The 16625-nt window shown below is 44.8% G+C and overlaps 1 protein-coding gene across 2 annotated transcripts in view; it reads right to left on the bottom strand.

Moving 5' to 3' along the window:
• Window positions 1-338: 338 nt before the first annotated feature.
• Window positions 339-16625, bottom strand: part of FSHR (follicle stimulating hormone receptor) — a 176697-nt gene continuing 160410 nt past the window's right edge. For both annotated transcript variants that reach the window (XM_045979536.1, XM_045979537.1), the window contains 4 exons: window positions 15666-15734; window positions 15481-15555; window positions 5144-5329; window positions 339-1551 (listed from right to left, as the gene is read on the bottom strand). In XM_045979536.1, the coding sequence (XP_045835492.1) occupies window positions 339-1551; window positions 5144-5329; window positions 15481-15555; window positions 15666-15734 (1543 nt within the window). The remainder of the gene's footprint in view (window positions 1552-5143; window positions 5330-15480; window positions 15556-15665; window positions 15735-16625) is intronic.

Genomic DNA, 16625 nt, shown 5'->3' with positions numbered 1-16625 from the left:
ACTTGTCTACAAAACTCCAAGAGTAATTCCTGTTTTGCCCGTTTAATAAAACTTTTATAGGGATCAGTTGAGATCTGAACAAATTGCTCTGAACATTGTAAAGGATAAAACAAATGTAGTATTATTTTAATTATGAATGTTGTTACTACTTGAGCTTCCTCATTGGTCATCTGGAGTAATAGTTCCGAAGCAGTCCACCTGCTAGCTGGGCCAGGAAGACGAGACTGGGTCTGGGTCTGCAGAAGTTCGGTCAGCTATGCCATGGCATGCACTTCCAAGCTGAGACTTGAGTTATCCCTCAAGACCGGGATATTTGCTCATAATGTTTTAGTTCTGGGCTAAGTGGCTTCGAGGGACGAGCATGTAATTGTAACCTTGGGACCTGGAGGACAGTGGCCATTTCTCAGGTGGGAGTTGTGGGCAGTGGATAAAGTTTCTGTCCTGTAAGTCTGGGCTTGGGTTTCATAGCAGCCAAACTTGCTCAGCAAAATGAAGAAATCCCTGCGGAAGTTCTTAGTGAAGATGGCATAGAGGAAGGGGTTGGCACAGGAGTTGATGGGGTAGAACAGGACCAGGAGGATCTTCGACTTGGACACCGTGATGAGGGGCACCTTGAGGGAGGCAGAGATGGCAAAGAAGGAGATGGGTGCCATGCAGAGGAAGTCCGTGAAGATGAGCATGGCCATGCGCTTGGCGATCTTGGTGTCACTAGAGGAGGACACGATGTTGGGGTTTCTCACTGTGAGGTAGATGTGAGCATAGCAGCCACAGATGACCACAAAGGCCAGGACATTGAGCACAAGGAGAGACATAACATAGAGCTGTGACATGGGGCTGTCAATATCCATAGGCAGGCAGATGCTCACCTTCATGTAGCTGCTGATGCCAAAGATGGGAAAGAGAGCAACTGCAAAGGCGAAGGTCCAGCCTAGCAGCATGACACCGGCAGCATGGCGGAGCTGCACTTTGCATTCTAGCTGCATGGCGTGGGTGATGGTGTGCCATCTTTCCAGCGTTATGGCCGTCAGAGTGTAGACTGAGAGCTCACTGGCAAAGACTGTGAAAAAGCCAGCAGCATCACAGCCTGCTCCTGTCTGCCAGTCGATGGCATAGTTGTGGTACTGGCTTTTGGTGTAGATATCAACTGAGGCTATGAGCAGCAAGTAGATTCCAATGCAGAGATCGGCAAAGGCCAGGTTGCACATAAGGAACCGGGGGACTGTGAGTTTATATTGGCTGGTGATCAGGATCATCAGCACTATGATGTTCCCTGTGATGGCCAGGATGCTGATAAACCATATCAAGACTCTGAGAATATCATACCCCATGATATCTTCACATGGATTGAATGCATCTGGCTTAGGGGAACAAGTCACATCAACCACTTCCTTGCATAAGTCATAGTCAAATTCACTGTACATCATGTCAAATCCTTTGGTGTAACTGGATTCCTCATCTTCTGCCAAAGAGACTCTCTGACCCCTAGCCTGAGTCATATCCTCGACTTCTTGCCTTAAAATAGATTTGTTGCAAATTGGGTGAAGCTCAGAGCTAGAAAGATACAAAAAGAACAGAATCAACATCTTGCGTCCAGAATGGCAAATACATCACTGTTTTTGCACAGGGTAGAAATGATGGTTTCTTCCTGTTTTTTTTTTTTTTTTTTTTCCTCCCCTCTTCTCACAGTCTGTCTGCCCTTGAGTCTAAGCTCAAGGGTTAATGGTGCTTACTGTAAGTGAACAGAACAACTCATGTGTATATTCCTAGAGTAGGATGGCCCACTGGGGAAACCATCTAGCCACAACCTGAATGTGGGAGGAAGGCGCCCGGGACTAGCTAAGATTCGCTGTTAAGTGCAAATAATTTACAGACCTAATATCTACTCCACCCTTTGCCTTCCCCCTTTCTATCTAGCTATCTGTTAATATGCCTGAGTAGGATATAAAGCTATTCCTCTACTCTCTACTCTAGTTGCTGGAAGACACGGACTATTTCCTGACTGAAATGAGAACTTAGTTGCTTCTTTTATCTACAGTCTGTGGTCAGTTCCCTCCCTGGCTCTCTGCTACTCAGGCTAGTTCCGAAGGGTCAGATTATTCTCCACTGACTCACGTTCCAGGAGCCACAGTAGGCCTCAGGTATATATCAGTCTGTAAGGTAAACCCGGCTCTCTCATATTAAATAGTTACCTAGTAACTGCTGAGAGAGCAAATATAGGTTGCAAGGGGGTTGGGGTGGTTCTAACTCATTCTAAGATTATAATTTATTCCCTGGGGAACTGGCTCTTCTTGGGCTCTTTTTTGGTCTTGGTTTTTCCTTTCAACCCAAATGTACAAGAGGCCTAGTCAACAAAATAGAGGTACTTGCAGAAGGGATTTGAATGAGAACCAGAGGATAAATATTCTACCCATACAGGTGAATAGTGCAGGTAGAGATGGGGTAATCTGTTTTGCAGCAAAGCTTAAGGAAAGGAGATGTTTTACACTGGGTCTCTTTCTGGATGGGGGAAAAAAAAATTTCACAAAACCCCCTATACTTCCTCCCACTTTCCCTCCCTGAGAAGCAAATTCACAGCAATGTTAAGTGACTTCATTGCTCTCAAACCCTAACATAATCTCATACGAGTAGGGAAGTAGGTATTAAGCCCTTGCAAGAATGCCCTATAAGGAGAGAGTAGCTGGGGGAGTGGAGGTTTCAGAGATCTTCGAGAAAGGTGAGACAAAGCTCAGATGGGTGCAGGGAGGACAAAAGAAGCGCTACGGTCCTTCACTTAACTTGTGACTCCTAAACCCTGTCATCAGATTAGCACCAGCCCAATTCTAAGAACAGAAAGTAAGCTGGTACCTACAGATGACAATTCCATTTATTGAAACAGATCTGACTTAACCACCTAGAGATAGTCTTCCCTTCCTGGGGCTTATGTTGGCTTCTGTGAAGATTCTTACTGTTGATAATGCTACTAACATGTTTTAAATATTGATGCTTCCCTTTCCTGAAACAGAAATGACTCAACCACCTGAGTATAGAAAAGATAAACAATGTATGTCTCTTAGAAAAGGATAGAAACAAAAATAGAAATGAGGGAAAGTAGTCTTGTCTTTGCAGTACCTTAGCAAATAATAAACATCATAAAGAGTTGGGAATTCAGTTTAAGGTCATCTTAAAAAACGGTGTTCTTGGACCTTGATAAATCATTGAATGGGCTCTTGGGAAGTGTATAGCAGAGTGGCCCAGAGTCTGAGCTTTGGAAACAAAGCAGAGGGTTTGGACAGTTCGGTTGGTGTTGGTCAGGTTATTTACTATCTCTGAGCCTCTGTTTCTGCCTCTGTGAGGAGGGAATAAAAATATTATTGCCTTTGCGAGAATTATGAGATGAAGTTGCAACGAATCACAGAGCTCTGTGGTGAGAACGTAGCCAGTATGAGCAATACCAAGACAGATGACCGTGGTGACTTCCCGAGTTCATGCTGGGGTCCAGGCCCTGTGTGCGGACTTAGATGTCTATGCCACAGTGCATCAGTTTAAAATCTAGTTGTGAAGAAAAGGCCTAAATAAAACTAACATCAGAAAATGAACAAAGTAACATTGCCAGCTGAGTGCAGAACTCTGACAAAGGGCTACGTGGTTCAAGGACAGATCAGGTGTGCAGTTAACAAGGTCTTTCAGTGAGACTCCAGGAGGGATATTGGCCAAAACCTCACAGTCACAAGGGCCTGACACTTCCATCTTGGGCACTGTTGCCCAATGAGGATTGGAAGGACAATTGTGTCATACAGTTTTAAACTTGAATCTTGTTGTGAAACCATACCTACTACAGTATACAATGAAATGACACCATTAAAGGAAAAAAAACACCCTACAGTTATCTATGAATAGCATACTTATTTTATTTTGTGTTTGTGAGTAAGTGTGTTGAATACAGAGACTAAACGCCCACTGCAATTTTTGTTACTCTGTTTTGGCACCTCTTATTAGGAGAGGGGTGGGGCTCTCCCTTGCTGTACCAGACAGGCCCTGTTGGTAAATTATAGTAGGGACCTCGAAAGGGTGAGAGCCAGGGAGTCCTGGGGCGGTGTAAGACAGACCTGGAGCCGGCTGGCTGGGAGGAATCCTGAAACTGCATGGATGCTGCCTGGGGTGGCAAGACCAGCAGAGGCTGAGCAGCACCGTTAGGGAACCTATTCTGGGGTGAGTTAGCACTGGGCCGACTCTCACAGTGATCTTGACATCCTTGAGAGTTCTCCTGAAGGGTGCTGAGTTCCAGGGTTTTCTTAGTAAATCTGTATCTTTCTTGCACCGGGCTGGAATAACTCTCATCTGGAATATAAAAGAGGCAAAACTTGTGCCTCAGCCCAAGCCCCTTATACAGTCTAGTCAGCAGGAAGATGTGAGCTTTGAGAACTCCTGGTATCCGGTAAATTCTCTCTGCAGTGATCCTTTCAATGTCTGGAACCTTTGTGTGCAATCTCCAAAATGTTCCCTTTCCCCTTTGTCCATATCCTCTGTATGATTACCTCATCTTTTTTAACCAGTTGCCTCCTGGTTTTTGTCTCTGTCTGGATTACCCTCTTTTTCTGGGCTAAAAATCTGGCCAACCTTGAAAGCCAAAGTGAACAGATGTCCCAATCTTTGTCCTCTCTGTGAGGTGCTAATCTCCAAAGATGGATTGGGGCTTCTTGGAGGGGTTGCAATGTATTGTGCATGTGTGCATCAGTTTCTGGTATGACATTTAGGCTTCTCCCCTCCCAAGTTGACTTGGGTGATTCCTGGGACATGTGCAAATGGCAGAGTGTGGGACTAGAAGAATAAATCCATATTGGTACCAAGGAAAGAGGGAATAAATATTCATTAAGCATCAGCTATGAGTCAGCTGCTATGTTTGGAGTTTTTCATGTTGCCTCATTTAATATTTGGAAGGTGATCGACCATTGTGGGTAGCCCTATGTTGTGAGCCCATTTTGAAGAAAATTAGAAACCCTTCACAGTACTGACGCTTTGATCTAGAATATGTCTAAGGGTTTTTGCTGGGGAGGTCTCTGCAAGTGGATTCTCTTCATGCCGAAGATACATGGAAGTTGCGGACCGAGTTCCGCATCGGAGAAATGCCAAAGTGGGGCTCAGGGAGGGACATGGGAAGACTTACATTTGACGTCTCCAGTTTGCAAAAGCGCAGCAGTGGCTAGGGTAGGTGAGGCTGGCTTCCATGAGTGCAACAAACATATCCAGACTGGGAAGCTTTTTCAAGTTGTATGTTGATCTGGCCCGCAGCTTCTTAAGGTTTTCTAAGCCATAGCTGGGCAGGGAATGGATCCTCGTTCCTGAAATGTCTCTAGAAGGATAAAATGTAAATATAACATGATTATTATGGACCTCTCTGATTAATTAACAGGATATACTCACATCCTGCCTGACCCGGGGCTTAACTTCAGCCATCTCCCATCCTACAGTCTGTCTTGAAATGGACCTCTGTATATTAGTGGAGCCCTGAGAGATTGAAGGCATTTCCTCCCCACCGTAAAGTCAGCTACAAAAATATTTGTGATGAGCTAGGGGTGGAATCTGCAGCCAAATTTCAGAAAAGGTCAAGAAAAAAAATACTATGGGGCAGTAGACGTACCTCAGCACGATGTGCAAGTGGCGACAGAGTGGTGAGTACGAGCACAGCCAGACTAGCTTGTATGAGTGCCCCCCAGTGGTGAGTATGAGCACAGCCAGACTAGCTTGTATGAGTGCCCCCCAGTGGTGAGTATGAGCACAGCCAGACTAGCTTGTATGAGTGCCCCCCAGTCGTGAGTATGAGCACAGCCAGACTAGCTTGTATGAGTGCCCCCCAGTGGTGAGTATGAGCACAGCCAGACTAGCTTGTATGAGTGCCCCCCCCCCCCCCCATTAGCTCTGTGATCTTGGTAAAGTCATGTCATTTCTCCATGTCTGTTTCCTCAGCCATACAATAGGAATGATAACAATCCTAGCTAACTCAGAGGGTTGTTGGGACAATTAAATGAGTTAAAAGTACACAGGAAACTTCCTGGCCAGAAGACAGCACTTAATGACTGGTGGCTATTCTCTAAGTATCTCTGTCTGACTGTGTCTCTGTCTCTGCCTGTGTCTCTGCCTCGAGTACACAGTTGTTCTTGCTTTGTAGGAGTCTCTGTCTGGGCAAATCAGCGGGGATCTCTGGATCCTGACCAACACCAACCGAACTCAGATCCAAACCCTCTGCTTTGTTTCCAAAATAAAAGATTTTGCTAAATAAAAAATAAAAAAAAATTTTTTTTTTTGCTAAAAAAAAAACAACAAACAACAACAGCAAACCCCACAAAGCCCTGGATGTGATGTGTGGGTCATTTGCCTGGTGTCTCTAACATCTGTTCTGTGCCCTTCTCTATGCTCTGCTTTGTGCTTCAGAGGGGATGGCCTCTGCAGGTTCCATTTCCCAGATAGCCCCTTGTGAGTCCGCTTCGGGGGGTTCAGCAAATGAAACTGGTGGGAGATGGGAGGCTAAGAGCAGGGGTAAAAGTTAAGGCATTTCTCATCTATCCTTTGCCTCAAGCAACAGTTCCTTTATGACTCCAGCCGTCATTAGATCTGCTGAGGCTCCAGCTTCTATTCACTTGCTCCTCAAGTCCTACCTTTAGTAGTAGTGGTTACCTACCAATACTAATGCCTGGCCTGCTTATCCTCTGCTTGATATTAGGCAGGTGTATATTCGAGAGCTAATGATTACCTTTGTGTAGCACCTGTGTATAATTTCACTTAGTCCCTTCCTTGTTAGTGCTGACAAATTTGGTAAACTTGGCATCTGTCCTTCAGGTACTTCTGTGCGCTTACTGGTTTATTTGTTTATTTATTTTATTATTATTATTATTATTATTTTGCTTGTTCTATCACTGCTGAGAGAAGTGCATTAAAATCTCCAACTATAATTTTGGATTTGTATACTACTACTTTTAGTTTTGTCAGGTTTTGCTTTATATATTTATGGAAATGCTTTAGGTACGTACAAATTTAGGAATTTTAGATCTTCTTGGTGACTTGCTTGGTATCTGGTAATATTTGTCTCCTAATGCTTTGAATGTTTCTTCTTCCCTGGCTCCCCCCGACTGCCAGCTGTTGGAGTACCCCTGGGCTCAGAGCCTAGACTTCTTTCCTCTATTTTACACTTAATCTGTAGGTTTACTCACCTCATTTTATAGCTTAAACACCATTTATATGTTGTTGGATCACTTATATTTATCTCACCTATATGTCTCTTCTCTCCTGAACTGTAGGCTCTTAAATTGGGCTGCCTCCTTAAAATCTCTGCTTGGATGTCTGAAGGGAAGGCCAAACCTTGGGTATTAAAAATTGAGCTCCTGATTATCCCCCCAAACCTCTACTTGTGGCCTCTCCAATTGTTAATGCAAAAACTTGAAAGGCATGCTTGGTTCCTCTTTCACACCCCATATGCAAACCCTCAGCAAAACATCTTGGCTTTCTACATATGTCTGGAATGAACCACTTCTCACAGCAGTCATTGCCATCACCATAGGGTGAAAGTTCTGGTGTTCCAAAGTGTCTTTTCTGGTTATCTCCAAAGTATTAGGATTCTTCAGAGATGAGGTCCCTGGAAATAAGAGTCTGATCCATGAATCTTTGTCCCTGTGCTACATCTCAACTCCCCACTGCTCAGTGATCCAGCTACGCTGGCCTGCTCTCCACTTATACTCCCCATTGTTCTGGAGCTTCTCAACATCCTTCTCTGCCCTAGAAAATCTCTAGTTTCTGTCTTCACACCATTGTTCCACTGACCAGTTCTGCTATTGACATTCGCTCTGGTCTCTGTGTCCAAGTTCTTCTTTCATCTGGCTTTTCTCCCCGCTCAAGTGTGAAAGAAAGCAGACTGCCCATTTTGTATAAAACAGTTCAAGCCTCCATCCGAGGAATGAGATGAAGGTATAAAAAGAAGTCCTTCAGGAACAACTGAAACCAGGGCAATCATTACCTGCCATGAACATTTTTCATATTTTTAAAAGCAAGCAATATAAAACAGAGGACTATTTTTTCTTAGTTATGTTCCCCCCCTTGAGTTCAGAATATATATAAAAAATCACATTAAGTGAAGATTTCTAAAAATAAATTTTTATATTCCATGCAGTGCTTTGCTCTTATCTCATATACTGTGGTAGATTAAAGAGGACTGCAAATTCTTTACACTCTTCCCATGCAGGGTCTACTTGCCCTTCCCTTGAGTTCAGGCCGCACTGTGATGCCTTTGGACTATAATAGAGCATGATGAAAGTGTTGCTTTACCAGCTCTGGACCTTAGCTTTCAGAGAGCTGACAGCTTCTATATTGGTCTCACAGAGCCCTAAGCTGCCATGGAAGAACTCTGAAAGCCCTGAGACCGCCATGCTAGGAAAAATCCAAGCTGTGTGTAGAGGTCCTGGAGGATGAGATGCTGTGTGTGTGTGTGTGTGTGTGTGTGTGTGTGTGTGTGTAGGGAGGGAGAGAGCGAGCAAGGGGAAAGAAGAAGTAGTGAGCACAGATACACGAGGCACGGGAGTGAAAGGGACCACTTGCACATAGACCACCCCAGCCACCTGAGCAGATATCACATGGATCAGAGATAAGCCACCCACATTTCTGAAACACGCGATCATGAGCAAAATGGAATGATTGTTTTGAGCCGCTAAGTTTTAGGATAGTCTTTGTGCTGTAATAGAGATCCCAGACTCCCACTGAAGTCTCTGTGATCCTGTCATCGCCATCATTTTAATAGTTGTAGAGGTATTTTTCCCTGAAAGCCATGGAGTGCAATAGCATTATATTCTGTATATTTTATGCCTTTCTCATCACTTACTAGCTTTTGTTTTATATACTAACTCCTTGTATTTGCATTTTATCTCTCCTTGATGGTGGAGGGCTCCTTGCATTCTCAGTAGTGCCTTTCACATAGTAAGCCCCCAGAAAATTGTTGCTTTGTTTGAAGAGAGTCTGGGGGGTGACACTGAACAAGGATATGGGAGACGAAGAGCTAGGTCACCCTGGCCAACTGTGATGTTCCCTGACTTCTGACACCTTGTGTTATCTCTTCTATTGTTTCATACTGCTTGACTTCTCCTGTATCTTTGTTTTGTCTGCTCAGATTTCAGATGCTCTGAGAGCTGGGATTATTTACACACTTTGGTGTTATACATTATATTGAGCACAGGGCAGGGCTTGTGAAATCTACTCAATAGATAGTCCTCTGATGAGCAGAGATGGTTCATTATTGGCATCAGAGTACAGATAGATGAGAGGCTGGAGCAAGTCTCCCAGGAGAGCTAATGGGAGAAGACTGCAAGGCAGACTGAGGGAGGAAATCTGGATTTCAAGGTTGGTCAGCAAAATGGTGCTTCTGCAGCAGGCAACTCTATGTAACCGAGAGTATCAAAGGCACCATTCCTTGGGAGCAACCTTGTGCAAAGTTTACAAGCAAATAGATGTGTATGAGAGAAGCAGCAGGGTAATGTGCTGGGTAGATTGACCTGAATACAGTCCAGCACCTAGCTGTTAGATTGAGAAGCTTTGGTGCCTCTGCCTTCTCAGGGTTCTGGAGCTAGCTTGTATTGCAGATTGCTCCTATCACAGCTACGAAATACATAAGCTGTTGTCTTTCGCACTAGGTGGCTTTGCTGCTCTGAGGCCAAGGCATCTTGTCAGAGTCCTGGGATCCAGATCTTCTGCTGGTGGATGTTGAAAGGAGGGAGTGGTTTGTAGGAGAGGGATGTAGAGTCACTTTCATGTCAGTAAAGCTGTCTTTGGCAAGGTGATTCCAGAGTGATAGGGAAATACGTCTTTGTAGAAGGGTTGGCTTAGAGCTTGCTGGATACTTGCTGGAATGAGTAAACATGGAACCTATCAAGACTTCTAAGTTTTGGACGGGCCGAAAATGTTTCTGTTATCTCCATGGATTAAGAAAAATCTGTAGAAATTTATATCAGCAGGGACAAAGATAAGTGGATAGTGTTGAGTGTGGTTTGAGACTGAACTACAAATATTCCCACTTTTGCTCTCTGTTCCCCTAAAACTCTTTCTCTTTTCCTGGCTACGATCTTTCTTCATGGACTGGAAGTCTAATGTTTGATTGCAGTTTCTCTGTAAAAGCACTTCCCGTGCTTAGGACACAAACGTCCAGTGGGGGTTGGGTGGGGTGTGGGGAGGGGTAGAAAAGTAAGACCTTGTCAGTTACTCACATCTTCAGGAAAAGTGGATTATTAGGACTATTGGCTGAAAGTGGGCTTGGAGAGAGGTCCAGAGCACAAAGCATAGCCAATGAGGGGTTTTCAGAATGGTTATTCTGACCAAGGATATTTTGAGGAATAAATAAATGAGATTAAGTCTTTGAGCCCGGAGAGCCAGGTAGAAGAGCCCAGAATTTATAATGAGCAGAGTAACGACTCACTGAAAGCTGTGTTTTTGTAGGATTAGTCTTGAGAACCCTGAGCCTGGCCCATAGTAGGTGCCTGTAAACCCGTGTTAAGTGGGTTGGAAGGAGAAAGGATTGAAGGTAGGAAGGGAGTGGAGTGACTGTTGCGGGAAGTGAGGCACTAGCACTCTCTTCCTCACATGCTGTCACTTCATCTGTTAAAGTCACTGTATCACGTGACAAAGATTTATTGGGCATCTGCTCTGTTACTATAGCCTCCTGAGGAAAATTTCTGCAGAGCATTTTGTTCTGGGCAATGACGTTTGTCCCTCGACCAGAATGAGCTACTTTAGGGCAGACACTGTTTATTTCTAAATCTCTCCATCCCTTATACCAGAACAGGAGGTGCTCAGTCAACATGTGCTAACTGTAGGACGTGCATGAGCCAGTGTGCTCAGTCAACATGTGCTAACTGTAGGACATGCGTGAGCCAGTGTGCTCAGTCAACATGTGCTAACTGTAGGACATGCATGAGCCAGTGTGCTCAGTCAACATGTGCTAACTGTAGGACGTGCATGAGCCAGTGTGCTCAGGGAATGGCTGAGAAGGTTTATCACAGATGGGATTCCTCGGGCTGGTGGGCTGGACAAGCGGGGAGGGCTAGTCATGGGCTGCTGTTTTTAATCCTTGTCTTTCAGGCTGGTCTAATGACTGCAGTCTTTCTTTTTTTAAGATGTCACTTTGGTTAACATTTCAGCACATGCTATATTTGGCAGGGACTGGTTTGGAGAATTTAAATCCTGAAAAGTACTAACAGGAGACATAATGGAATGATGGCTGGCGCTGAAGAGATTTAGTAATCCTAAATTGTTTCAACATTGTTGGGATTCCTGTTTTTGAGACACAAAGCAAAAAGGGAGACAGCTGTCAGTAATAAGGCCCGGAGTCAGGAGAGGCAGGAGTTAAATTGCACTCTGTGCCCCATTCAATAAAGTGTGGTATAGCCAGGGCGACAAATTTGATTCGAACAATTTCTATTTTTCCAGCAAAGATGTTATTACAGGTCAATCATTTCCATAAATGAGAGCACATTTCTGGTGGATACTACACTGACAGATGGCTAGAAGATCTCTCTTTCATGATCCCAGGCGGAATAAAAAGGCAATTTACTATCTATAGGACTGTGGGTACACTGGTAAGGGAAGAGAGTCATTCTTATACAAATAACTCAGGGTTTGAATCTGAACTATCAAATGAATCTGAGCTATAGCCAAATCAATTTGATAAACCATCAGAATATGATTGTACTTAAGCTCCAGCCTGCAAAGGCAATGCATTAAATTTTCCCCATAGGAAACAGTTTCCGAAGGAAACAGCAATTGCTTGATTGCTTAACACACACAAACACACCCCAAAACTTGAGTGACTTTAGAATATCAGGTGAGAACTGAGCTGGCCACTGATGTTCAAGGTCAAGACTCTGGAGGGGAAAATGAAGATGCTAGCCTTCTCCTTTGAAACTCAGAGGCAGTGCATGTACACCCCTGGCTTTCTCCACATCTGTTTCTTTTTGCAGTGGAACATCTCACCCTCGCACCCTTTGGTGTTCAGAGGTTCTGTTTTTCACTCATCTAAAATTTTTTGCCTTCATTAAAGGAGTTACCATTGGTTTGGGCACTTTTCACTTCACTCTCTTGGAATCCTTTGCATGCACGTACTGGGGACAAAGGGCTGAGCTTGTTGGGGAGGAAGATTCCCGCCAGTTAGCTTGTGGAAGAGCTACCATGGAGACAGGGCGAAGCTTCCCAGTTCCCAGCATTGGTTCTGGTGCAGTGATCCTCCGTGAACTTTCTGGACCAGCAACAGCAGCTTTATCGACGCAAATTATTAGAGATGGAGCTTCTCAGGCCCACTCCTGACCTGATGAGTACGACTCTGGGGGGTAGGGATCCACATCCCAGGGTTTTATAAGCATGACTGGTGATTGTGATGCATAATCAAGCTTGGAACCACTCCCAGCTGAGCTGCTCATAGCTGAGCTCTCCTCTGGAACTGCCTTCTCCTGACTTAGCCACGATTTGTCTCCTCCCCAGGGACAGTCAGCATCATGTGATTGTTGAGGAGGGGGACTATCCCCTTGCCTTAATTCAGCACAACTTTGAAGGGCCATCTTAATTGTACAGCTCCCATGGGATTAGCTGGGGCTTCTGTTGCAAATGCATTGCAGTTTGACTTTTTTTTTTTTTAGCCTGATTCTACTCCCAGCGGTTACTTCTCACATACTCCAGTAGCATTCCCCAGTCAACCTCCTGCATGCAAACATCCATATAACAGGCTTATTTGGGGGAACGGGACTCTGCCCCAATGCACAGTCAAAGCACTAGCCCGAGCATCTACTGTGCAAAGCAGTCTTCACAGTCTGCCCTCCTCCTACTCATCAACCCATAGCACCTGCGGTGGGCTCCTTTTCTGCGCACACGTCAGCAAGGAGATCTCAGGCCAGGGTTTGGCTGGAGTTGGCACATCAGGTTGTAGGAGGAAGAGATGGAATAGGCCATAGAATCCTAGCCGAGCAGACAGACTGGAAGGACATCTGCAGACTAACCCGAAAGCCCCAGAAAGAAGGGAGGCCCATGTTGAGGTGATCAATCCTCTTGCCCCTTGGGAGAGGAGAAGGAGACTCGCAATCACAGGCTGGGCTTTTGGCCAGGATCTTGCACATGTATCCTCATGCATTGTAATGAAAAGATGCAGGAATGTATTACCACCCTCTACCCTTTTAAGTCATGGCAAGTGCTTCATAATTCCTTTGGGTTTTCTGTAAATGTTATTCATTTCATTCTGGCCAGGTCTGTTCCTGTGGTAAAAGGGTTGAAAAATGCACCTGTAACTTGAGGACCCCGTGAGCTGCTTGTGATGGTGACCTCTCTCTTCCTGCTGGCATGCGTGGCAGGACCCGCTGAGGGGTTCATGTCCATGCTCTCCGTTAGATGCTCAGATGAACACGTGGTGCCGTGCCTCAGCCTGGGACCGGCTTATGCTCCTGTAGGAGATGTGCCTCTGTGCTGTGTGTCCTTCTCATTTACTGGGGTACTTAGGCTGGGAGTCTGGGGCTTACAATTATTCCCCCCCATCTTTTAGTTCGCAGACAACTGTATAACATTAAGATGTGTGATTAGACATGTTTATGTGATTTAGACAACATGATATAGTGGGAATCCGTGGAATGTAAGGCAGAAGACCCATTCTTGGTCCAAGCTCTGCTACTTACAGTGGCAGTCTGATGTCCATCAGGTCCCTTTAAAATTCTGATTTTGGGTTCCTGGGTAATGAGCTAGTTGAGGATCTAGTCCAACTCGCATGTTCTTGGTAGCAGAGTGGGTTAAGGAGCTATGCTTTAGTAATATACTCAGTACAAGTAACAAAGGGAAAGCTGGCCCCTCACAGACGACGTTTTGCCATAACAGACAGAGGTGCCTTTTTAGGAGCATTCAAAATCTTTAGGACTTTCAGGTAAGGGAAATGGACAAACTGCTCTTGTGGTCAGAACATGAACGGCTCTGTCTCGAAGTCTGTTTGTCTAAGTCCTTGGTATATTAGAGCATATGGACCATATGCCTGCACTCTCTATTATGCCTGGGCATCATAGCGCACATCATGACCTGTTGTATTAATGTGGATATTTAGTAATTGTCTGTCTTAGGAGAATACTTTCTGTGAGGAGACCAAGGCTTCGGGAGGTGAAGGAATGGTCTTAACTCAAGGTAGTCTGCTCTGGCTTCTCTGCTTTAATCATGTGACACTTCCTTCTTTTGCATATATTGTCCATCTGAAGGCAGGCGTACTAGAATAATCATTGTACTTTTCAAAGAGGCAGAATCCTGTCTATGGGTCAAACATGCTCTATCATCAATAGTAACCATCGGTGGAGTTTCTTCTCTACCATACAAGTTGGGTGTAGTTCTGGAAGATACATTACGTTCCAACCTGAAGGAGAAGATAAACTTTTGAGTGAAAAGGAAAAGTGATGTTGACAGATAGGAGGGAAGGAGAGAAGGAACCACACGTGGGAGTCTATATTGATTGCCAAATACAAGGTGGAGTGCAGTGGCTCTCAAATGCCTCAACTGACCTTGGGCAGACCATGGATGGATCATCTACTAAAACTTGATTTTTTTCCATATGTCTATTTCTGTGCTCACTAATTCTTCTTACATCTAACTTCTTCCTTCTTGATGCCTTCCTTCCTGCAATACATTTCATCAGTAGATGGAGTAGGCCTTGCTGAGAGCCCAGGAAAACACATTTTAAAAAATCTCTTGAAGAGTGGGGTCCCTGCCACCATGAAGGCTATAGAAGTCACAGGAGGAAGAATTCTCTGTTGGCTAAGGTGGTCAGGGAAGTGGTGGCAGCTGGCCTGACCCTAGTGGAAGGTCAGGGGCTCATGAGAAGAGAATGGGAGACAGAGATGAAGAAGTAGCACCAGAGAGAGGGATGCTGCTGGAGGGCTTTGGGGCACTGAATGGAGTCCAGGAGATTTGAATCAAGGCCAAGAGGATCCAAAAATAAGTGTGTTTGGGGATCTCTCAGGGGAACATACTCCTGGATATTGAAGGTGAAGAAGGAGACCTGTGCTTTCCCCTCCAGGGGAGAAATGTATGACAGAGTGGTTAAGAACCTGTGCGTCGAGTCAGTCTAGTTTGGTGTTAAGTATATGCTACCAAATTTGCATGACTTGGGATGAGTTAGTTAACATCCCTCCATGGAAGCCAGTTTTTCCTTCTCTACAATGGGAACAATAGCTCCTACCACAGAGGTTTTATGAGAATTAAATTAGAAATGCTTCTTAAGCTTTTAAAACACTGCCTGGGGCTTGGTTAGTGCTCATTAAATATTAGTTGCCGTTATGTTATTGAAAGTCAGGATATAGATCAGCCTGAAATTATCCTTGGAAGTCTTTGTAGATGACACAGGTCAAGACTGACCTTAATTGCCAACCCTATATGGGAAGCTTCTTTGAATTGGAGAAAGTTGACCTCTGACTTGGACATGTTAATCTCTAGCGCATGGAAACAGGGGAAGCTACTTACAGAATGACTGGTCCAGAGGCTCCGTGGAAAACATCATTAGGCAATTCTTCCAAATTATTGTTATCACTTAGATTCCTGGGGATGGAGTTAAGGAGAGAAGAAGGGGACAAAAAGCCACATAAATATCACTGTTGTAAGAGTCATTTCCCTCTAAATGGGCTGGAAGAGTAGTCAGGGCTACTTACAGCTCATCTAGCTGGGTTCCATTGAATGCACAGTTGTGTATTTCTTGAATGCCATTCTTATTCAGCCATCTGAAATAAAAGGCCCATTAAAAAAACAATAATGTTAGATGCAAACAATAAGGGGTTTCATAATTGGAAGCACTGGGGCAAGGTCAGACATTGCAGGTTATTGGCATAAATAAAATGCCACCCATAAGGCTCAGGGACAGGAGTGGGAGGGAGGCTGATTTATCACCATGTGACCTCATGTGATGTTCGAAGATTGCATTATGTGCGTGTATTCCATATCCAGAGGGGGAAAATTCATTTTGAAAGGGCACACTTAGGCCTACCACCTGGATCCATATGGTCTTCATGCACATCGTTAGTGAGTAGAGATGGTACCATGGGGGCATGAGACAAAGATCTTTCCCATCCTGAAGGACCGAAATCATGCAATTATTGGACAAGTGTTTATAAGACAAAGAACATTTTATATCCTCTTTCTCTAAGGCCTTAAGCTTCTCACCCATGCTCACACATAGCAGCAGGTCTGCTTGTCATCAAAAGGTGATCTAATTAAGCTGTCAGACAACCTGAACATCTCCTGTGACCCACAGGGACCTGGTTATTGGAGGTTTGTGGAAGTGGCTCTGGGTTAAGCCAGAAAGGAAGAGAAATCAATTACGGAGACTGTGGGCTGTGGCAGGGCGCAGTAGTGTGAGTGGGAACAGGAGGGGCCTCTGCGGTGGATGGGGGCTGGATGTGGAGCCGTCAGCCTGATTGTGCAAAGGACAGTGAGCAGGTTAGTGGAGACCAAGGACACCTTGGGCGGACAGCTCCGCACTGCTGTGCTCCTGGATGGACCTGAAAACAAAACAAAATCCAAGGTCGGGAGAGCTTAGCCCGAAGAGCCTTTGACCACCTGCTCTTGATTTGCTGTCAGGTTCTTTTCCTTGTCAGGCTCAGCGGGTTTACAAA

Source organism: Meles meles, chromosome 15 (assembly GCF_922984935.1).
Source record: "Meles meles chromosome 15, mMelMel3.1 paternal haplotype, whole genome shotgun sequence".
NCBI lineage: Eukaryota > Metazoa > Chordata > Mammalia > Carnivora > Mustelidae > Meles > Meles meles.
The sequence above is the reverse complement of the archived record's forward strand: the minus strand, read 5'-3'. Positions and strand labels throughout refer to the sequence as shown.